Source organism: Hyla sarda, chromosome 1 (genome assembly GCF_029499605.1).
Source record: "Hyla sarda isolate aHylSar1 chromosome 1, aHylSar1.hap1, whole genome shotgun sequence".
Lineage (NCBI taxonomy): Eukaryota > Metazoa > Chordata > Amphibia > Anura > Hylidae > Hyla > Hyla sarda.
In genome coordinates this window covers 587,873,154-587,898,927 of record NC_079189.1, presented here as the reverse complement: position 1 = coordinate 587,898,927, position 25,774 = coordinate 587,873,154, and the positions used below count along the sequence as shown (strand labels likewise).

The following is a 25,774-nucleotide window of genomic DNA, read 5'->3' as shown; positions in this document are numbered from 1 at the left end:
TGCACCCCAGGAGACATGGCATCCCGGGAAATACTGTATACCAAGTGATGCTGCACCCCAGGAGAGATGGCATCATAGGAAATACTGTATACCAAGTGATGCTGCACCCCAGGAGACATGGCATCACGGGAAATACTGTATACCAAGTGATGCTGCACCCCAGGAGACATGGCATCACGGGAAATACTGTATACCAAGTGATGCTGCACCCCAGGAGAGATGGCATCATAGGAAATACTGTATACCAAGTGATGGTGCACCCCAGGAGACATGGCATCCCGGGAAATACTGTATACCAAGTGATGCTGCACCCCAGGAGACATGGCATCCCGGGAAATACTGTATACCAAGTGATGCTGCACCCCAGGAGACATGGCATCACAGGAAATACTGTATACCAAGTGATGCTGCACCCCAGGAGACATGGCATCACGGGAAATACTGTATACCAAGTGATGCTGCACCCCAGGAGACATGGCATCATGGGAAATACTGTATACCAAGTGATGCTGCACCCCAGGAGACATGGCATCACAGGAAATACTGTATACCAAGTGATGCTGCACCCCAGGAGAGATGGCATCATAGGAAATACTGTATACCAAGTGATGCTGCACCCCAGGAGAGATGGCATCATAGGAAATACTGTATACCAAGTGATGGTGCACCCCAGGAGACATGGCATCCCGGGAAATACTGTATACCAAGTGATGCTGCACCCCAGGAGACATGGCATCCCGGGAAATGCTGTATACCAAGTGATGCTGCACCCCAGGAGACATGGCATCATGGGAAATACTGTATACCAAGTGATGCTGCACCCCAGGAGACATGGCATCACGGGAAATACTGTATACCAAGTGATCCTGCACCCCAGGAGACATGGCATCACGGGAAATACTGTATACCAAGTGATGCTGCACCCCAGGAGAGATGGCATCACGGGAAATACTGTATACCAAGTGATGCTGCACCCCAGGAGACATGGCATCACGGGAAATACTGTATACCAAGTGATGCTGCACCCCAGGAGACATGGCATCACGGGAAATACTGTATACCAAGTGATGCTGCACCCCAGGAGACATGGCATCACGGGAAATACTGTATACCAAGTGATGCTGCACCCCAGGAGACATGACATCACGGGAAATACTGTATACCAAGTGATGCTGCACCCCAGGAGACATGGCATCACAGGAAATACTGTATACCAAGTGATGCTGCACCCCAGGAGACATGACATCACGGGAAATACTGTATACCAAGTGATGGTGCACCCCAGGAGACATGGCATCACGGGGAATACTGTATACCAAGTGATGGTGCACCCCAGGAGACATGGCATCACGGGAAATACTGTATACCAAGCGATCCTGCACCCCAGGAGACATGGCATCACGGGAAATACTGTATACCAAGTGATGCTGCACCCCAGGAGACATGGCATCACGGGAAATACTGTATACCAAGTGATGCTGCACCCCAGGAGAGATGGCATCATAGGAAATACTGTATACCAAGTGATGCTGCACCCCAGGAGACATGGCATCATGGGAAATACTGTATACCAAGTGATGCTGCACCCCAGGAGACATGACATCACGGGAAATACTGTATACCAAGTGATGCTGCACCCCAGGAGACATGGCATCACGGGAAATACTGTATACCAAGTGATGCTGCACCCCAGGAGATGTGGCATCATGGGAAATACTGTATACCAAGTGATGCTGCGCCCCAGGAGACATGGCATCACGGGAAATACTGTATACCAAGTGATGCTGCACCCCAGGAGACATGGCATCACGGGAAATACTGTATACCAAGTGATGCTGCACCCCAGGAGACATGGTATCACGGGAAATACTGTATACCAAGTGATGCTGCACCCCAGGAGACATGGCATCCCGGGAAATACTGTATACCAAGTGATGCTGCACCCCAGGAGACATGGCATCACAGGAAATACTGTATACCAAGTGATGCTGCACCCCAGGAGACATGACATCACGGGAAATACTGTATACCAAGTGATGCTGCACCCCAGGAGACATGGCATCACAGGAAATACTGTATACCAAGTGATGCTGCACCCCAGGAGACATGGCATCACAGGAAATACTGTATACCAAGTGATGCTGCACCCCAGGAGAGATGGCATCATAGGAAATACTGTATACCAAGTGATGCTGCACCCCAGGAGAGATGGCATCATAGGAAATACTGTATACCAAGTGATGCTGCACCCCAGGAGACATGGCATCACAGGAAATACTGTATACCAAGTGATGCTGCACCCCAGGAGACATGGCATCACGGGAAATACTGTATATCAAGTGATGCTGCACCCCAGGAGACATGGCATCACGGGAAATACTGTATACCAAGTGATGGTGCACCCCAGGAGACATGGCATCACGGGAAATACTGTATACCAAGTGATCCTGCACCCCAGGAGACATGGCATCACGGGAAATACTGTATACCAAGTGATGCTGCACCCCAGGAGACATGGCATCACGGGAAATACTGTATACCAAGTGATGCTGCACCCCAGGAGAGATGGCATCACGGGAAATACTGTATACCAAGTGATGCTGCACCCCAGGAGACATGGCATCACGGGAAATACTGTATACCAAGTGATGCTGCACCCCAGGAGACATGGCATCACGGGAAATACTGTATACCAAGTGATGCTGCACCCCAGGAGACATGACATCACGGGAAATACTGTATACCAAGTGATGCTGCACCCCAGGAGACATGGCATCACGGGGAATACTGTATACCAAGTGATGGTGCACCCCAGGAGACATGGCATCACGGGAAATACTGTATACCAAGTGATGCTGCACCCCAGGAGACATGGCATCCCGGGAAATACTGTATACCAAGTGATGCTGCACCCCAGGAGACATGGCATCATGGGAAATACTGTATACTAAGTGATGCTGCACCCCAGGAGAGATGGCATCACGGGAAATACTGTATACCAAGTGATGCTGCACCCCAGGAGACATGGCATCACGGGAAATACTGTATACCAAGTGATGCTGCACCCCAGGAGACATGACATCACGGGAAATACTGTATACAAGTGATGCTGCACCCCAGGAGACATGGCATCACGGGAAATACTGTATACCAAGTGATCCTGCACCCCAGGAGACATGGCATCACGGGAAATACTGTATACCAAGTGATGCTTCACCCCAGGAGACATGGCATCACGGGAAATACTGTATACCAAGTGATGCTGCACCCCAGGAGACATGGCATCACGGGGAATACTGTATACCAAGTGATGCTGCACCCCAGGAGACATGGCATCATAGGAAATACTGTATACCAAGTGATGCTGCACCCCAGGAGACATGGCATCACAGGAAATACTGTATACCAAGTGATGCTGCACCCCAGGAGACATGGCATCATAGGAAATACTGTATACCAAGTGATGCTGCACCCCAGGAGACATGGCATCATAGGAAATACTGTATACCAAGTGATGCTGCACCCCAGGAGACATGGCATCACGGGAAATACTGTATACCAAGTGATGCTGCACCCCAGGAGACATGGCATCACGGGAAATACTGTATACCAAGTGATGCTGCACCCCAGGAGACATGGCATCACGGGAAATACTGTATACCAAGTGATGCTGCACCCCAGGAGACATGGCATCCCGGGAAATACTGTATACCAAGTGATGCTGCACCCCAGGAGACATGGCATCACAGGAAATACTGTATACCAAGTGATGCTGCACCCCAGGAGACATGGCATCACGGGAAATACTGTATACCAAGTAATGCTGCACCCCAGGAGACATGGCATCACAGGAAATACTGTATACCAAGTGATGCTGCACCCCAGGAGACATGGCATCCCGGGAAATACTGTATACCAAGTGATGCTGCACCCCAGGAGATATGGCATCATGGGAAATACTGTATACCAAGTGATGCTGCACCCCAGGAGACATGGCATCACAGGAAATACTGTATACCAAGTGATGCTGCACCCCAGGAGACATGGCATCACGGGAAATACTGTATACCAAGTGATGCTGCACCCCAGGAGACATGGCATCATGGGAAATACTGTATACCAAGTGATGCTGCACCCCAGGAGACATGGCATCACGGGAAATACTGTATACCAAGTGATGGTGCACCCCAGGAGACATGGCATCACGGGAAATACTGTATACCAAGTGATGCTGCACCCCAGGAGAGATGGCATCATAGGAAATACTGTATACCAAGTGATGCTGCACCCCAGGAGAGATGGCATCATAGGAAATACTGTATACCAAGTGATGGTGCACCCCAGGAGACATGGCATCCCGGGAAATACTGTATACCAAGTGATGCTGCACCCCAGGAGACATGGCATCCCGGGAAATACTGTATACCAAGTGATGCTGCACCCCAGGAGACATGGCATCATGGGAAATACTGTATACCAAGTGATGCTGCACCCCAGGAGACATGGCATCACGGGAAATACTGTATACCAAGTGATCCTGCACCCCAGGAGACATGGCATCACGGGAAATACTGTATACCAAGTGATGCTGCACCCCAGGAGACATGGCATCACGGGAAATACTGTATACCAAGTGATGCTGCACCCCAGGAGAGATGGCATCACGGGAAATACTGTATACCAAGTGATGCTGCACCCCAGGAGACATGGCATCACGGGAAATACTGTATACCAAGTGATGCTGCACCCCAGGAGACATGGCATCACGGGAAATACTGTATACCAAGTGATGCTGCACCCCAGGAGACATGGCATCACGGGAAATACTGTATACCAAGTGATGCTGCACCCCAGGAGACATGGCATCATGGGAAATACTGTATACCAAGTGATGCTGCACCCCAGGAGACATGGCATCACGGGAAATACTGTATACCAAGTGATGCTGCACCCCAGGAGAGATGGCATCACGGGAAATACTGTATACCAAGTGATGCTGCACCCCAGGAGACATGGCATCCCGGGAAATACTGTATACCAAGTGATGCTGCACCCCAGGAGACATGGCATCATGGGAAATACTGTATACCAAGTGATGCTGCACCCCAGGAGACATGGCATCACGGGAAATACTGTATACCAAGTGATCCTGGTGAGACATGGCATCACGGGAAATACTGTATACCAAGTGATGCTTCACCCCAGGAGACATGGCATCACGGGAAATACTGTATACCAAGTGATGCTGCACCCCAGGAGACATGGCATCACGGGGAATACTGTATACCAAGTGATGCTGCACCCCAGGAGACATGGCATCACGGGAAATACTGTATACCAAGTGATGCTGCACCCCAGGAGACATGGCATCACGGGAAATACTGTATACCAAGTGATGCTGCACCCCAGGAGACATGGCATCACGGGAAATACTGTATACCAAGTGATGCTGCACCCCAGGAGATATGGCATCATGGGAAATACTGTATACCAAGTGATGCTGCACCCCAGGAGACATGGCATCACAGGAAATACTGTATACCAAGTGATGCTGCACCCCAGGAGACATGGCATCACGGGAAATACTGTATACCAAGTGATGCTGCACCCCAGGAGACATGGCATCATGGGAAATACTGTATACCAAGTGATGCTGCACCCCAGGAGACATGGCATCACAGGAAATACTGTATACCAAGTGATGCTGCACCCCAGGAGAGATGGCATCATAGGAAATACTGTATACCAAGTGATGCTGCACCCCAGGAGAGATGGCATCATAGGAAATACTGTATACCAAGTGATGGTGCACCCCAGGAGACATGGCATCCCGGGAAATACTGTATACCAAGTGATGCTGCACCCCAGGAGACATGGCATCCCGGGAAATGCTGTATACCAAGTGATGCTGCACCCCAGGAGACATGGCATCATGGGAAATACTGTATACCAAGTGATGCTGCACCCCAGGAGACATGGCATCACGGGAAATACTGTATACCAAGTGATCCTGCACCCCAGGAGACATGGCATCACGGGAAATACTGTATACCAAGTGATGCTGCACCCCAGGAGAGATGGCATCACGGGAAATACTGTATACCAAGTGATGCTGCACCCCAGGAGACATGGCATCACGGGAAATACTGTATACCAAGTGATGCTGCACCCCAGGAGACATGGCATCACGGGAAATACTGTATACCAAGTGATGCTGCACCCCAGGAGACATGGCATCACGGGAAATACTGTATACCAAGTGATGCTGCACCCCAGGAGACATGACATCACGGGAAATACTGTATACCAAGTGATGCTGCACCCCAGGAGACATGGCATCACGGGGAATACTGTATACCAAGTGATGGTGCACCCCAGGAGACATGGCATCACGGGAAATACTGTATACCAAGTGATGCTGCACCCCAGGAGACATGGCATCCCGGGAAATACTGTATACCAAGTGATGCTGCACCCCAGGAGACATGGCATCATAGGAAATACTATATACCAAGTGATGCTGCACCCCAGGAGACATGGCATCATGGGAAATACTGTATACCAAGTGATGCTGCACCCCAGGAGACATGGCATCACGGGAAATACTGTATACCAAGTGATCCTGGTGAGACATGGCATCACGGGAAATACTGTATACCAAGTGATGCTGCACCCCAGGAGACATGGCATCACGGGAAATACTGTATACCAAGTGATGCTGCACCCCAGGAGACATGGCATCACGGGAAATACTGTATACCAAGTGATGCTGCACCCCAGGAGACATGGCATCACGGGAAATACTGTATACCAAGTGATGCTGCACCCCAGGAGACATGGCATCATGGGAAATACTGTATACCAAGTGATGCTGCACCCCAGGAGACATGGTATCACGGGAAATACTGTATACCAAGTGATGCTGCACCCCAGGAGACATGGCATCACGGGAAATACTGTATACCAAGTGATCCTGGTGAGACATGGCATCACGGGAAATACTGTATACCAAGTGATGCTGCACCCCAGGAGACATGGCATCATAGGAAATACTATATACCAAGTGATGCTGCACCCCAGGAGACATGGCATCATGGGAAATACTGTATACCAAGTGATGCTGCACCCCAGGAGACATGGCATCACGGGAAATACTGTATACCAAGTGATCCTGGTGAGACATGGCATCACGGGAAATACTGTATACCAAGTGATGCTGCACCCCAGGAGACATGGCATCACGGGAAATACTGTATACCAAGTGATGCTGCACCCCAGGAGACATGGCATCACGGGAAATACTGTATACCAAGTGATGCTGCACCCCAGGAGACATGGCATCACGGGAAATACTGTATACCAAGTGATGCTGCACCCCAGGAGACATGGCATCCCGGGAAATACTGTATACCAAGTGATGCAGCACCCCAGGAGACATGGTATCACGGGAAATACTGTATACCAAGTGATGCTGCACCCCAGGAGACATGGCATCACGGGAAATACTGTATACCAAGTGATGCTGCACCCCAGGAGACATGGCATCATGGGAAATACTGTATACCAAGTGATGCTGCACCCCAGGAGACATGGCATCCCGGGAAATACTGTATACCAAGTGATGCTGCACCCCAGGAGACATGGCATCACGGGAAATACTGTATACCAAGTGATGCTGCACCCCAGGAGACATGGCATCACGGGAAATACTGTATACCAAGTGATGCTGCACCCCAGGAGACATGGTATCACGGGAAATACTGTATACCAAGTGATGCTGCACCCCAGGAGACATGGCATCACGGGAAATACTGTATACCAAGTGATGCTGCACCCCAGGAGACATGGCATCATGGGAAATACTGTATACCAAGTGATGCTGCACCCCAGGAGACATGGCATCCCGGGAAATACTGTATACCAAGTGATGCTGCACCCCAGGAGACATGGCATCACGGGAAATACTGTATACCAAGTGATGCTGCACCCCAGGAGACATGGCATCACGGGAAATACTGTATACCAAGTGATGCTGCACCCCAGGAGGCATGGCATCACGGGAAATACTGTATACCAAGTGATGCTGCACCCCAGGAGACATGGCATCACGGGAAATACTGTATACCAAGTGATGCTGCACCCCAGGAGACATGGCATCACGGGAAATACTGTATACCAAGTGATGCTGCACCCCAGGAGACATGGCATCATGGGAAATACTGTATACCAAGTGATGCTGCACCCCAGGAGACATGGCATCATGGGAAATACTGTATACCAAGTGATGCTGCACCCCAGGAGACATGGCATCACGGGAAATACTGTATACCAAGTGATGCTGCACCCCAGGAGATATGACATCACGGGAAATACTGTATACCAAGTGATGCTGCACCCCAGGAGACATGGCATCATAGGAAATACTGTATACCAAGTGATGCAGCACCCCAGGAGACATGGCATCACGGGAAATACTGTATACCAAGTGATGCTGCACCCCAGGAGACATGGCATCACGGGAAATACTGTATACCAAGTGATGCTGCACCCCAGGAGACATGGCATCACGGGAAATACTGTATACCAAGTGATGCTGCACCCCAGGAGACATGGCATCACGGGAAATACTGTATACCAAGTGATGCTGCACCGCAGGAGAGATGACATTATAGGAAATACTGTATACCAAGTGATGCTGCACCGCAGGAGACATGGCATCATAGGAAATACTGCACCCTAGGTAATGCTGCACCTCAGAAAATGCTTCCCCCCAGAACAAGTTGAACCACAAAATAGGTTGAACCGTAGGAAATGATAAATCCCATGAGATGATGAGCCTCAGCGGAGTCTGTATGCCGGCATATATTACCCCCAGGACATTGTAGCCTCCAGGAAATACTGCGCCCCAGAAAACTGCATCCCAGGAGATGCTGAACCCTAGCCAATATAGCACCTCAGAATATCCCACACCTAATAAGATGCTAAACCTCAAGACATACTGCACCCTAGGAACCACTGTACCCCAAGAAATGGAGCACTGAGGAAATACTGCAAACCAGGGAATTATCGGCCATAAAAAATACTGCACCCCAGAATATGCTTAACCCCCTGTAGATACTGCACCCCAGAAAATACAGTGCCACAGGAGACACGGAAACCTAGGAGAGGCTGCACCCCAGAAAATAAAGTATCCCAGGAAGTACTGCACTCCCACCCCACCCCACCCCTTCAAATGTGGTGACTAAGTACAGGATGTTGTCCTGTCCTGTAAACGGTACCTGGGGGAACTTCCAGTGTCAATGCTCTGTGCCCACTACTGCAGGGTAATTTGTATTTTGTTATGCTGCCATTTTGTGTTATCAGAGTACCTGTCACCAAATAAAACGTTTCGTATAGTGTTCCTTGTGTAACTAGCAGACACTTTCCCATTCACTTGCTTTTAACCCTTTAAGGACCCGGGCTTTTTCCGTTTCTTCATTTTCAATTTTTCCTCCTTAACTTTAAAAAATCATAACTCTTTAAAATTTTCACCTAAAATTCTATATCATGGCTTATTTTTTGTGTCACTAATTCTACTTTGTAATGACATCAGTCATTTTACCCAAAAATCTACGGTGAAACGGGAAAAAAACTCAATGTGCGAGAAAATTGATGAAAAAACACTGTTTTATAAGTTTTGGGCACTTCCGTTTTTACGTAGTACATTTTTCGGCAAAAATGACACTTTATCTTTATTCTCTTGGTCCATACGGTTAAAATGATACCCTACTTATATAGGTTTGATTTTGTATCACTTCAGAAAAAAATCATGAATACATGCAGGAAAATTTATATGTTTAAAATTGTCATTTTCTGACCCCTATAACTTTTTTATTTTTCTGTGTTCAGGGCGCGATGAGGACTCATTTTTTGCGTCGTGATCTGAATTTTTTAGCGGTACCACTTTTGTTCTGATCAGACTTTTTGATCACTTTTTATGGACTTTGGAATTTTTTTGCGCGTACGCCATTGAACGTGCAGTTTAAAAAGCAGTATATTTTTATAATTCGGACATTTCCGCACGCGGCGATACCACATATGTTTATTTTTTATTTACACTGTTTTTTTTTTTTATTCTTGGAAATGCCGGGTGATTCAAACTTTTATTAGGGGAAGGGATAATTGAAAGGGTTAATGATTTTTTTAACACTTTTTTAATGCAATATTATAGCTCCTATAGGGGGCTATAACATTGTATTTACTGATCTTTAACACTGATTGATGCATCTCCATAGGAATGGATCAATCAGTGTTTTCGGCGATTGAATGCTCAAGCCTGGATCTCAGGCTTGAAGCATTCATTCGGCGATCGGACAGCAGGAGAAGGTAAGAGACCTCCTCCTGTGCTACAGCTGTTCGGGATGACGCGGCGATCCCGAACAGCTCCCTGAGCTAGCCGGACGCTCAAAGCTGAGCCGCGCGGCTAAAGGGTTAATAGTGCGCGGCACCGCGATCAGTGCTGCCCGCTATTAGCGGCGGGTCCCGGCTTCACTATGACGCCGGGCCCGCCGCGATATGATGCGGGGTCACTGTGTGACCCCGCGTTATATCGCAGGACCGGGACTCAGGGCGTAAACTTACAGGTTAAGCTTATCAACATAAATATGTTTAAAATGTAATAGAAAAATCGGCCACTTGGTGGCTATTTTCTGGTCTCTGCTGCAATTATTACAGTGAGTTTAGTCTCCTCCTGGCCTGGCAGGGGACCAAACTAAGGAAGTGCTTCTCTATGCACTTAGTTTGATTGACTTCTGTACAGAGCCTCACTGAAAGCTGCACAGACTGAAAGCTGCACAGACTGAAAACTGCACAGAGCCTCACTAAAAGCTGCACAGACTGAAAACTGCACAGAGCCTCACTAAAAGCTGCACAGACTGAAAGCTACACAAGGCATCACTGAAAGCTGTCCAGAGCCTGAGGTCTTCCATTCATCACAGCGCCGCAAAGATGTGATGGCGAAAGTGGTCCCCCGCAGTCTTCAGTGATGTCATGGCTGCTGGGAAACGCCCACTTGTGTTATGAGTAGTTAGGGAACATAGCCTGAGTTAGTTTAGAAAAGTTTATTTGGTGACAGGTACTCTGTTTCCAAGAACCCCATCACACAGATACAGTTTAAAGCCTGGTGATAAGCTAGAAGCTCCGGTGGAATATTCTCCAGCCAGTATAAAGTCAGCGCGGGTTGTCACAGGTCTAAAACTAAAGTATAAATTCTGCAGTTGTGGCGTGCGGGGTTGCAATGTAGGGCAGATGTTGTAACCCTGGGGGCAGATGTTATTAACCCCTTCTTGTCGTGATGCCAGGGCGTGGTTTAGCCTTAACCACCCAAAGGTTATGCCAAGTTATGGCCAACGGTAGCTTTACTGAGGGTAGACGGGTAATACAGTCTATGCAGTACAGCCATTATCCCAAGGAGGTGACCAGTGACACAGGGGGACCTTGCAGGCTTGCTGGGACTTGCAGTATGTAGAGACACTTTAGTACAGGCCATGGTGACTATATAGAAGTCTTGACTTGACTGACTTGACAATTGACATGAAGATGACTTTGAGCTTACTTGAGCTGACTTTGTGGCTGCAGACTTTAGGCTTAAGGCCTCCAATGCTCCGGACACACTATAAGACAACTGCACTGGACCTCAGCAGGAGCAAGAATGCTGGAAGAGAGAGATTGTAGATCCACCCCTGGTTTTTATAGGGGTGTCTAGCAAAGAGCCCATAGGTCACTTAAAGGGTCACCTGGTCACTAGTGCCTACTGGGCAACAAGCACATGGTCACAGTACTTAAAGAAGCATTACACTTTTAACATATAGCATATGTACATAGGAGATAACACTGAAGGGGGTCCTGGGGACATAAAGGGGCTCTGCCTGACAGTGCAGGAGAAGGGTATGGGGAAGCACCATCCTGTACTGGGCCACCACACAGTCAAGCAAAGCAACTACAAGTCCAAGCAAGGCAACATTCTCCCAAGGGTTACTCTGCACTTCCCCTGCTCTAATCTGTACTGTAAAGAATTTTACCATCATTCCTACCTCAGTAAAATATAGTTTCTTGTAACCCTGCATCTGTGTTCTCTATTGTCCCCAGGGCTTAGCCAGGAGAATTGTCTAAACCTTGGAGCGTGGTGGTTAACATTACCCTGGCGTCACGAATGGTACATCCCCCCCCAGTAGTACACCACACAAATACAGGACCCCAGGAGTTACTGCACCCAAGGAGATAATAAATCTCAGGAACTACTGCACCCAGGAGATACCTTTATCCAAGGCCCCAGTATGTCTTAACCCAACCCAAATAAAACAGATAGATTTCAGAGATCAGCAATAGGACAAAATGTACCGTAAATGTTCTATCTCATCCTCTTCACATTTTTCACTTTCTATTGAGTCACCAATACAGCTCTTCCCGCCGCCGGCAGGGGCAGGGTTATTACACACGCGGCTCCTCACTCGCCTCCCAGCTCTCCCAGCACAGGTACTCCATGATGTCCAGCAGCCCCAGTTACCATCAATAACTCCTTCAAGAAAAAGGGAGAAAATAAACAATAAAGGTGGATGCCTCCAAATGGGGATGGTTTATACTAGTTTTTCCTCAACCAGGGCGCCTCAAGCTGTTGCAAAATTACAACTCCCAGCATGCCCGGCTGTCCGGGCATGCTGGGAGTTGTAGTTTTGCAACACCTGGAGGTACCCTGTTGGGAAACACTGCTCTATACATAATAACTTCATAGTGCACAAAAATATGTAGAATTTATATTTTTGCATGTAAGGTAATCAGAAAATCTTAAAGGGGTTCTCCAACCAGCATCCCTGATCTGCACAGCACATTATATTTAGTAGTGGATATTCCTGTTATTACAGCTCACTGCAGCTATTCCGGGATTTTTTTTTATGATTGTGCTAAAGGTGCTGTAAAGTTTTTGTAGTTCATACTATAGTTTCTGTACCTGTGTTTAATAGTGGTCCCGCAATTCTTATTTGATCTTTGCCCCGATGTTCATTTTTTAGCAGCATACAAAAGGAGTGTTGTCTTGGGCTTTTCCCAAGTTGCAGTGCGGCCTGAGACATTACTTTACTAGTCAGGTGTTGAAAGGGAGCCTGTCTGTGCTTTCATGGTGTGGAGCGACCGCTGGGTGGGAGGGAGATCATTCTCCACAGGGCTGCAGGGAATTGTAGTTTCAAGCACAGCACGCACAGAAGGGAGCTCAAGCTGTGCGGAAATGGGTGGGGTGACTAATGTGTAGGAGGGAGAAAAAGTCACCTTAAAAATGAGTGATCCTGGGACTTGTAGTTGGAGGGAGGGAACTCCAACATATAGCCATTTCACAATAAGAAAGCAGCAGCGTGATGGGGACTCACAATATAGCCATTTACCACCAACACAAGCACAGATTCTTCCTAAGCATGTCCATTACTGTCTGGAAGGTAAGTACTAAAGTCACCTTATATATATATAATCCTTCTCAGTACCCGCAGCAGCCCACAAAGGTGACGCGTTTTTATCACTTGGATAAAGCGTAGGATTAATGGAGCCTCCACTACAGACACTTGTTATAGCAAAGAGCTAAACCGCACTTCTTCATGGTAGCCGTATGTGTTCACATTGTCACAAAGCAGGAAAAGGTGTCTATTCTCTGAGGATTTATATTTCATTTCGGGCCATTTTGGGACATATATTTCCCTTTTGTATCCGCCGTCACATTCGGCACGCATAGGTGCTCCGGTACATCTCTAATGTGTCTTTATAGGTATCATGTCTCACAAGTTCAAAGCACAGAAAAAAAAAAAAAAAAAGACCAAAAAAATAAGAAATCTAAGTTCTCAGAGATAAAGGCCTTGGTATATTAATATTTAAATAGTTTTTTTCCCCTTTTCATAGTGAATTTCTATAGAGTTTTCCCTCATATTCATGAATGTTCTGTTCACATGTTGGTAACATTTGGTGTATTGGGCATGGGAGAGAGTGCGCCAATATAACCAAGCGGATTTTCATTTATTGACCAAAAAACGATGCCAAAAAACATGGTGAAAAGTTAATAAATAACTTGGGTTGTTAAAAAAATAAAAAAATAGAAAGATCCATTTCGGATAAACAGCTGAAAGTGACGACTTTCTCAATATGAAAGAAAAATTTGGCGCCCAATGTTTATAAATAGATTGAAATGCGTTTCCCCATACTTTTTTTTTAATGGGCACTGTCAGATAAAAAAAATTAGATTACCGTATATGTTTTTAATCTGGGCAAAACATGAACCTTTCTAATTTACATCAAAATAAATATAAAAATCATGGCTCATAAAAAAAAAGGCCACTAGGTGTCCCCATTCCTTCCAAAGTATAATCCTGTCCGATTGCAGCATCATCTTTGACCCAGCTGAAGAACAGGCAGGGACAAAGTCCAGTAAGTGAGGGCGGAACTAGCACTTCTCTGTGCTCACTCCTGCCCTATCAGACTGAAGCATAAGACCAGAGAGAAGGGGATTAAAAAGCAGCCTGCACCCAGCACAGCAGACTCAGGAAGGAAGTGAATGCATGGTGAGTGAGGGTGGGCTTAGTGCTTGCCTCTGGCCTATCCCTTCCTGAGCAGTGGATGTCAGAATGAATGAGCGGTAGAACAGAGAATTTGTGAGCCAGATACAGAAGCATCTGCATGACTAGTGAGTAATATATAGAATATTTTTTTTTTCTGTCATATGACAGCTATAAAGGTGTGCTCTGGTGCAGGACATCTCATTCCTAAGTGTCTGATCGTGCGGGGGTCCGACCCTTGCGATCTCCTGCTGGCACCCTGACTCTCTCCATGCATGGAGAAACATCAGCTCCGTGTACGGATTTGCTGTTGACCACCGAACTAAGCGATGACGACACGTCCCTCCATGTATCTCTATGGGAGAGGCGGAAATACAGGAACGCTCTATCTCCGGCTCTCCAATACATAGAGATGCATGGACGCTTTACACGCCGAGGTCGCTCCATAGATGGAGAGAGCCGAGGTGCCGAGCAGCAGATCGCGGGGGTTCCACCGGTCAGGCCCCCCGGCGATCAGACACCTATTCCGTATCCTGTGGATAGGGGATAAGATTTTCTGCACCGGAGTACCCCTTTAACTACATTTTATACTGTCCATTTCATGGACTTTGGGGGGTTATATTTGCCTTTTCAATTTATTCATGTTTCCCTCATATGCATGAATGGTGTTTACAGTAGTTTTCGTTTATTTAATTACATTTCAATTAAATAAAAAAAAAAAGTAAAAACGCAAAACCTAAATTTACATGGAACTACAACAGTCTATGAGACCCTTTTTTCTGCAGGACCCCTCTTTTTTTACACTAGATCAGCAGTCTTTAAATTGTGCACTTCCAGATGTTATTGCTGCAAGCAGAGCGGCGCCCCCATCAAGAGTGCTCTCTAGGCAGCTGCCTATTGTGCCTATAGGCAAAGCCGGCCCTGAGGGTTAAACACTGGGAGGAATTTTGGATTGGTTCGTCTTGATGGACCTAAATAAAGAAACTTGCCTGAATTTAATCCACAGACCCCATATTGCAGGGCCGCTCTCTGTGCACGTCAGGTAATACTACAGTTAGGAGCCCAAAAAGACTCTACAAGGACACAACACAGATATTGCGGATGTTTGCTTTTTTGTACAATACGTGTGAATCGTACCAGGTTGCTCGTCCACCAGGATGCCCTTTTCACAAGCGGAGCCAGAAGTGTACGGCCTACAGTGGCACACGCACTTTGTGCCCTCGATGAGTGGCAGTCCTTTGTTTTGGCATGGTTTACACCGACATGGACTGTCCTCATTCAAATACTCCTCTATGGCTCGTTTCAGGTACAGTCTTTTAACCGAGTAGCATGGCACTTCTTTCACCAACTCATATAAGGGGGCAAGCTGAAAAGAAAAAGCAAATAAGGAAAACGTTACATCTACTGGGCTTACTTATATTTTCCAAGATTAGAAAAACATGGCCGCTTTCTTCAAAATCAGTTCACGGTCTGGAATTGCAGCTCAGCTCTATTGAAGTGAACTGCAGTACCACATGCAACCTGTGGGCAAGTGTGGCGCTGTTTCTGATTTTACAATACTATCATAACAGCCTTCATAGTTGATGTATTGGGTGGGTATTCGAGACTCCATGTGCAACAAAACATTTAAATAGAGAGGAACCGATATGAACTCTGTGGTCCCCAACCCATTCCTCAAGGCCCACAAACAATCCAGGATTGACATTTTTCCCTGTTCTATCCCAATGGACTAACTGGAAAAAAAACTGAATGTAGATGGGTCTTGAGGATGGGGTTGGGGGACCAATGCTTTAGAAGACCTAGTGAATTCTGAGTTATTAAAGGGGAACTCCGGTGGAAAAAAAAATGTTTTCAAACCAACTGGTGCAAGAAAGTTAAACAGATTTGTAAATTACTTCTATTTAAAAATCTTAACCCTTCTAGTACTTATCAGCTGCTATATACTAAAGATATACTTCAGAAAATGTGTGTAGTTCTTTCCAGTCTGACCACAGTGCTCTCTGCTGACACCTCTGTCCATGTCAGGAACTGTCCAGAGAAGGAGAGGTTTTTGATGGGGATATGATTCTAATCTGGACAGTTCCTGACACGGACAGAGATGTCAGTAGAGAGCACTGTTGTCAGACAGAAAATTAATTCACAAATTTCCCTGTTTTATACAGCAGCTAATAAGTACTGGAAGGATTAAGATTTTTTTTTTTTTTTTTATAGAAAGTAATTTACAAATCTGTTAAACTTTTAGGCACCTGTTGATTTAAAAACATTTGTTTTCTACTTGTTTCCATCAGAGTTCCCCTTTAATGGAGGGCCCTCATTCAGGACTTCACATCTTGCACACAAAAAAAAAAAAAAAAGCAACAAAGAGCGTCCAGAGCAGCATATGTTTGCTATGGGGATTTTCTCCTGCTCTGGACAGTTCCTAAAATGGACAGCAGAGGTCAGCAGAGAGCACTGTGGTCATGACATCAGAGAAATCTAAAAAGTAAAGCATTTCCTCTGTAGAATATAGCCCCTAAAAAGTACTGGAAGGATTAAGATTTTTTAATAGAAGTAATTTACAAATCTGTTTAACTTTCTGGCACCAGTTGATTTAAAAAAAAAAAAAAAAAAAAAAAGTTTTCCATGGGAGTACCCCTTTAAAGAATTTTCTCTTTCATGTGAAGGAACAATTATAGTTCAAAATATAAATATGCAGGAAAATAGCACAAAAATAAACACTACCCAATAGGGCAATCACTCACCGATCCATGAATATTCTGTTTTTGTTTTTTTTATCCCTTTAAAATGTAGTGTAACAAACTTAAATAGTAGATACAGACATGGCATGCTGCAGTCTTTGCCTCTGTCTGACTCTACCAGACATGGACACAACGGCGTTTCGGGGGCGGACCCCCTTAGTCATGACTAAGGTGTTAGTGGTGCAGTTAAAACCAAGAAACTAGGATTTGAGGATGTTTTAGTAGAACAGGTTATTTTAGTGAACTTCATCCACATATGCAAAAAAAGCACCTGTATTGGAAGATGGTAAATGGCGCTTAAAGAGATACTCCGGAGGAAAACTTATTTTTTTAAATGAACTGGTGCCAGAAAGTTAAACAGATTTGTAAATGACTTCTATTAAAAAATCTTTATCCTTCCAGTACTTATTAGCAGCTGTATGCTACAGCATACATTTTTTTCCAAAGTGCTCTCTGCTGATACCTCTGTCCATGTCAGGAACTGTCCAGAGTAGCATAGGTTTGCTATGGTGATTTTCTCCTGCTCTGGACAGTTCCTGATACGGGCATCAGGTGTCAGCAGAGAGCACTGTGGACAAGACAAAAAAGAAATTAAAAAAACAAAGAATTTCCTTTGTAGCATACAGCTGCTAAAAAGTACTGGAAGGATAAATATTTTTAATAGAAGTAATTTACAAATCTGTTCAACTTTCTGGCACCAATTGATTTAAAACATTTTTTTTCCACCGGAGTACCCCTTTAAGGAGTTAACCTCTGCGGAGTGTAGATTTTCTGAGGCGGTAGATCCCATGAGAAGACTTGAAGACACAATGCAGGTTGGTTTTCAACAGCATCACATTCGTCTGGCCCGACCGAAGGTCCACAACAGGCACAGACAGCTAAGGGGCCCTTGAAAATGTATATCCCCTTAGGAGAAGAAGAAAAGCATGTCCTTCAGATCAGGGGAAAACCATACTGAGGATATCCTGGAGAAGAGAAGTGTAGGGGCCAGTTTTTGTATGTGCAATTCTGGTGGTCTTGCAACTAGTTCATGCAACTCCTGTAGACTTGAGGATTTGTTCAGACGATGGAATTTTCACGAGGATGCATGTTCTGCTGGGAAACCTTCCATGCGGACATTCGCCCATGTGAAGATAGCCTGAGACCCCTTGAGAAAAACTTGAAACCATGTGGGTAGTAAAATCTGGGTTTATTTAGGGTTCTAATAATACTTACCTCACCTTTTATTAAAGATGAGCGAAGTTACAGTAATTCGATTTGTCACGAACTTCTCGGCTCGGCAGTTGCTGACTTAAAGGGGTAGTCCAGTGCTGAAAAGCGTATACCCTATGCTAAGGATAGAAGATAAGTTTCAGATCGCGGGGGGTCTGACACCCCCCCCCCCCCCCCCCACGCGATCCCCTGTACGGGGCCGTGGCAGCCCGCGGGAAGGGCGCGTGTTTACCACCGCACGAAGCAGCAGCTGACACGCCCCCTCAATACAACTCTATGGCAGAGCCGGAGCGCTGCCTTCAGCTATCTCCGGCTCTGCCATAGCGATGTATTGAGGGGGCGTGTCAGCCGCCGCTTCGTACAGTGGTCGACACCCGCTATCTGGCCAGCGAGCCGGGGCCCCATACAGAAGATCACAGGGGGCCCCAGCGGTTGTACCCACCCCCCCCCCCCCCCCCGCGATCTGAAACTTATTTCCTATCCCTAGGATAGGTGATACGTTTTTCAGCACTAGACTACCCCTTTAAGCCTGCATAAATGAGTTCAGCTTTCAGGTGCTCCAATGGGCTGGAAAAGGGGGATACAGTCCTAGGATAGAGTTTGCAGCCCACCGGAGCCCCTGGAAGCTGAACTAATTTATGCAGGCTAAAGTCAGCTAACGGAGAGACGCGAGGTTCGTGACGAATCGAATTTACTGTAACTTTGCTCATCTCTAACATTTATACTTGAAGATTTCAGGGGATTCTAGAAGGTTAAAACTATCATACTGTTTTCCTCCAGAGGTGGCAGCATAGAGCCGGTAATTCATGTAAATGTACATGCGCAATTACCTCCTTGATACCATATCAAATCAAGGGCATACACAAGGGGCGGTTTCATGGTTTTAACAGCCCCTTTGGTCCTCAGGACGCCCATATGGGTGAACACTATGGTGGATTACCTGTATGATGGGCACTTTTAACCGTAAGTATGTCCTTCAATTTTGGGGTCTGGGGTAGGGCTGGGTGGTATGACCAAATGTGTGTATCACTGTATTTTTGTAACTTTTGGCGGTTCCATGGTATATAACGGTATTTCCTCCTCCTCCACCCCCCCCCCCCCACCCCCCCAAATTAATTATGAGCCCAGCACTGCCCCCATCAGAGTAAATACTCACATGCCACCCGCAAGCGCTGCCCTCCTCGTCCTGCTTGTTGCGGCCGCCGGCGCTGACACTCTCTATACTATGCAGTACCCCTATGCCCGGGCTGCAAAAGGTAAACAAAATAAACGAACGCATGTTCCTACGTCGGCCTTATGCTGGGGACGGGAACATTGGACAGTCCTCAGCCTATCACCGGCCGCAGCAATGTCCCGCCTCGGTCAGTGATAGGCTGAGCCCACTGTCATGTAAGAAGCCGGCTTCTTACATGACAGTGCACTCAGCCTATCACCGGCCGAGGCGGAACATCGCTGCGGCCGGTGATAGGCTGACGGCTGTCCGACGTTCCCGTCCCAAAGAAGCAAATGAGGCCGGTACCGGACCAACGGGAGGTGAGTTAAAGTTTATTTTGTTTATTTTTTGCAGCCCGGGCATAGGGATACCGCACAGTATAGAGCAGTGGTCTTCAACCTGCAGACCTCCAGATGTTGCAAAACTACAACTCCCAGCATGCCCGGACAGCCGTTGGCTGTCCGGGCATGCTGAGAGTTGTAGTTTTGCAACATCTGGAGGTCCGCAGGTTGAAGACCACTGGTATAGAGTGTCAGCGCCGGCGGCCGCAACAAACAGGAGGACGAGGAGGGCAGCGCTTGTGGGTGACATGTGAGTATTTACCCCGATGGGGACAGCGCTTGGCTGATAATTAATTTGGGGGGGGGGGCAGAACAGCGCTCGCGGGTGTCAGTTGATAATTCATTCAGTCCCGAGGGGGAGGGGCCAAACCGGTACTGCGGTATGGGTAAAAATCCATATCGTGCAGCACAAAAATTTCGGTATTCGGTATGAACCGGTATAACGCCCAGCCCTAGTCTGGGGACTGAATTAATCTTTGGGGTCTGCTGTAGCTAAGCAGGGGAGTGTGCGCCGCAGCACTAGTAATTTAATAACATTAAGTTGATGGTATTTGGGTGCATGGGGGGGAGATTTATCAATAGCTGTCCAGAGGAAAAGTTGACCAGTTGCCCATAGCAACCAATCAGATCGCTGCTTTCATTTTTCACAGGCCTCTTTAAAAATGAAAGAAGCGATCTGATCGGTTGCTACGGGCAACTGGTCAACATTTCCTGAAGAGGGGGCAACATGACTTTGGTTTGTCTTTGAAATGTGTTCTGTCATGTAGATTAAGTTGTGAACAGTATACGGCGTACGGCGTTCATTCCCTTCACCGACTCATCATGGACGTCTCCCCTCCTCGATCATCATCCAGCCAGACGCTCACCACATTGCTAACATCAGGCTGCGGCATGTCGGGGATGTGAGCGGAATGATGAGAACATTGATAAACATACTTCAGGCAGAACCATTGATCATACGGAAAGGTCAGCGCGATTCCTGTCAGATCCCTAATTACTTTTTGTCTCCCGTATTCCCTAATGCGAAAGGTGTTGAAGTGTCTGGCAATGTAAGACATGATAAATGGCGCTGTCATGTGCCGCCCGCTATGATAAAGCCACCATAACTTACTGGGGTTTAAATAGATCTTCTATTGTTTCAGCTCCGAAGAAATGCGAAGAAAAATCATAATATCATCTGAGGCAAAGTCATGCTCCCCCCCATCCCCCCCCCCCACCATCCCGCAACAAATATCTATGTGAAAGGGGTTATCCAGGAAAAATCTTTTTTTTATATATATATATCTACTGGCTCCAGAAAGTTAAACAGATTTGTAAATTACTTCTATTAAATAATCTTAATCCTTTCAGTCCTTATGAGCTGCTGAAGTTGAGTTGTTCTTTTCTGTCTAAGTGCTCTCTAATGACACCTGTCTCGGGAACCACACAGTTTTGAAGCAAATCCCCAAAGCAAACCTCTTCTACTCTGTGCAGTTCCCGAGACAAGCAGAGATGTCAGCAGAGAGCACTGCTGCCAGACAGAAAAGAACAACTCAACTTCATCAGCTGATAATTATTGAAAGGATTAAGATTTTTTAATAGAGGTCATTTACAAATCCGTTTAACTTTCTGGATCCAGTTGATATATAAAAAAAAAGTTTTTTCCTGGAATACCCCTTTAATAAGAGAGGCTTGTAAAGGGTTTTGTTTTTTCATAAATGAAGCTTAACCCCTTAGGGACAATTTTCACCTTAACCCCTTAAGGACCCGGGCTTTTTCCGTTTTTTCATTTTCAATTTTTCCTCCTTAACTTTAAAAAATCATAACTCTTAAAAATTTTCACCTAAAATTATATATAATGGCTTAATTTTTGCGTCACTAATTCTACTTTGTAATGACATTAGTCATTTTACCCAAAAATCTACGGTGAAACGGGAAAAAAAATCAATGTGCGACAAAATTGATGAAAAAACACTATTTTGTAAGTTTTGGGGGCTTCTATTTTTACGCAGTACATTTTTTGTCAAAAATGATACCTTATCATTATTCTGTAGGTCCATACGGTTAAAATGATACCCTACTTATATAGGTTTGAATTTGTATCACTTCCGAAAAAAATCATGAATACATGCAGGAAAATTTATACGTTTAAAATTGTCATCTTTTGACCCCTATAACTTTTTTATTTTTCTGTGTTCAGGGCGGTATGAGGACTAATTTTTTGCGCCGTCATCTGAAGTTTTTAGCGGTACCATTTTTGTTCTGATCAGACTTTTTGATCACTTTTTATTCACTTTTTTGTGGTATAAAAAGTGATCAAAAATGCGCTATTTTGGACTTTGGAATTTTTTTGCGCGTACGCCATTGAACGAGCGGTTTAAAAAGCGGTATATTTTTATAAATCGGACATTTCCGCACGCGGCGATACCACATATGTTTATTTTTATTATTATTTACATAATGTTTTTTTTATTTTTGGAAATGCCGGGTGATTCAAACTTTTATTAGGGGAAGGGATAATTGAAAGGGTTAATGATTTTTTTACACTTTTCTTATGCAACATTATAGCTCCCATAAGGGGCTATAACATTGCATTAACTGATCTTTTACACTGATTGATCCATCTCCATAGGAATGGATCAATCAGTGTTTTCGGCGATTGAATGCTCAAGCCTGGATCTCAGGCTTGAAGCATTCATTCGGCGATCGGACAGCACAGGAGAAGGTAAGAAGACCTCCTCCTGTGCTACAGCTGTTCGGGATGCCGCGATTATACCGCGGCGATCCCGAACAGCTCCCTGAGCTAGCCGGGCACTTTTACTTTCGTTTTTAGCGCTATTAGAGGCGGGTCCCGGCTTCACTATGACGCCGGGCCCGCCGCGATATGATGCGGGGTCACCGTGTGACCCCGCATTATATGGCAGGACCGGGATACGTCATGGGTCCTTAAGAGGTTAAGGACTCAGCGTTTTTCCGTTTTTGCATTTTCATTTTTTCCTCATCACTTTCTAAAAATTATAACGCTTTCAATTTTGCACATAAAATTCCATATGATGGCTTATTTTTTGCGCTACCAATTCTACTTTGCAGTGACATCAGTCATTTTACCCGAAATGGAAATAAATTCATTGTGCGACAAAATTGAATAAAAAATTTCATTTTGTAACTTTTGGGGGCTTCCGTTTCTACGAAGTGCATTTTTTGGTAAAAATAACACCTTATCTTTATTCTGTACGTCCATAGCCTGTAGCTCAGGCTTGGAGCAATCAAACCCTGATCGGACGCCGCGGAGAGAGGTAAGGAGACCAACTGAGCTGCCAGGAACCGTTTACTTTCACCTTCAGACGCGGTGGTCAACTTTGACCGCCGTGTCTGAAGAGTTAATAGCGTGCGGCACAACGATCGGTGCCGCTCGCTGTTAGCCCAGGGTTCCAGCTATGATTAGCAGCCGGGACCAACCCGGTGTGATGCGGGGGTCAAGCTTTAAACACCGATACCGGGCTCAGGGCGTACAGGCGTACAGTCCTTAAGGATCGGGGATGCAGGGTGTATGCATACGCCCTGCGTCCCCAAGAGGTTAAAGGGGTACTCCCGTGGAAAACTTTTTTTTTTTTTTAAATCAACTGGTGCCACAAAGTTAAACAGATTTGTAAATTACTTCTATTAAAAAATATTAATCCTTCCAGTACCTTTTAGGGGCTATATACTACAGAAGAAATGCTTTTCTTTTTGGATTTCTCTGACGTCACGACCACAGTGCTCTCTGCTGACCTCTGCTGTCCATTTTTGGAACTGTCCAGAGCAGGACAAAATCCCCATAGCAAACATATGTTGCTTTGGACAGTTCCTAAAATGGACAGCAGAGGTCAGCAGAAAGCACTGTGGTCTTGCTTTTCTTTTTGGATTTCTCTGATGTAATTTCCTCTGTAGTATACAGCCCATAAAGTGTATTGGAAGGATTAAGATTTTTTTTTATAGAAGTAATTTACAAATCTGTTTAACTTTCTGGCACCAGTTGATTTAAAATAAAAAGGTTTCCACGGGAGTACCCCTTTAAAGGAGTACTCTTCCCCTAGACATCTTATTCCCTATCCAAAGGATAGGGGATAAGATATGTCTGATCGCGGGCGTCCTAACGCTGGGACCCCACAATCTCTGTGCAGCACGAGGCGTTCGTTTAGAACGCTGGGTGCGGAGGTCGTGACGTCACTGCCACTTTCCTCGTGCCATCACGCCACGCCCCCTCAATGAAAGTCTATGGGAGGGGGCATGGCCCTCCAACCCCCCTCCAATAGACTTGCTTGGAAGGGGCGTGGCCATGACGTCAGGAACAAAATGTTCCAAACACTGGGGCAGCTGAGTACCCCTTTAAAGGAGTACTGCGGTGTAGGAAATTTTAAATGTCATGGGGTGGTCCGACCGCTGGGACCCCCCAGGATCTCCTGCACTGTACTCTGGCTCTCCTCACTCACGGAGCAGGGGTTGGCGTATGCCCTCTATTCAGCGTGCTCGGGTATCTCCAGCTCTCCCATAGAGATGAATGGAGGGTGCGTGCTGACCCCCGCTCCATGCACGAGGAGAGCTGGAGTGAAATGCAGGAGATTCCGGGGGGGTGCCAGCTGTCAGCGGACACCTCCACGATCAGACACTTATCCCCTATCCTATGGATAGATGATTCATTTTCCTATACTGTACCTATTCCTATACTATTTCCTTGCTCACCCTGAAGAATCTCACCTGCTTCTTAAGTAATGAGGCAGCAGGGAAGGGAGGTGTATATAAGTAGTGTTGAGCGGCATAGGCCATATTCGAATTCGCGAATATTCGCGAATATATGGACGAATATTCGTCATATTCGCGAATATTCGCATATTCGTAATATTCTCGTTTTATTTTCGCATGTGCGAAAATTAACATATGCGAAAATTCGCATATACAAAAATTATCATGAGCGAAAATGCACATATGCGAAAATTAGCATATGCAACTTTTCGCATATGCGAAAATACGCACACCGGTCTCACACAGTAGTATTAGAGCCTTCTTACACCACATAAGCTGGAAGCAGAGAGGGATGATCACTGTGATGTGTACTGTGAAAAAAATAAAAATAAAAAAAAATAAAAAAACGAATATTCGTAATTACGAATATATAGCGCTATATTCGCGAATATTCGCGAATTCGCGAATATGCGATATTCGCGAATAAAATTCGAATTGCGAATATTCGCGAGCAACACTATATATAAGATGGAGACGCAGTCTGATCTGTGCTCTCCCTGGGAAACAGCATGTCGCTGTAGGGGGAGACACTCGGACCCTGCTGAGGAAGCACACAGCTGGAATCTGTGAGTGGTCCAAGAAGTGGTGTGAACTGTGAGTAACAGGTTGTAGGAGTCACATGTTTAACTGGCTGAGGGTAGCTCACCAGTTAATAGTCAGGGCATGCTGATATGTGTAGTCAGCAACGGATTTTATGTTGTTCCTGCGTTATGTTTGTTTTTCCCCTGCAACCTGTCTAAATAAAGATGGCAAGGTGCCAGGCTTGCATGAATAACCGTGAGGACTGGGGGGTCTCTACTGGACTGTGTGAATGGTGCTGTATATTGTGAACCCATGCAGGCTGATAATGTTTTTCTTGAAACACTTATGTTAATGTGTTCTGATGTAAAGAGTACTGTTGCCACCTCTCGCAGGACAAAAGAAAACCTGTGTGAGCTGGAA

At 46.0% G+C, this 25,774-nt stretch overlaps 1 protein-coding gene across 1 annotated transcript in view; it reads right to left on the bottom strand.

The window, feature by feature from the left end:
• C7 (complement C7) overlaps positions 1-25,774 on the bottom strand; it is a 103,330-nt gene that overhangs the window by 33,198 nt on the left and 44,358 nt on the right. The window contains exons 11-12 of the mRNA XM_056545875.1: positions 15,705-15,933; positions 12,379-12,556 (exon numbers count right to left, since the gene is read on the bottom strand). Of these exons, the coding sequence (XP_056401850.1) occupies positions 12,379-12,556; positions 15,705-15,933 (407 nt within the window). The remainder of the gene's footprint in view (positions 1-12,378; positions 12,557-15,704; positions 15,934-25,774) is intronic.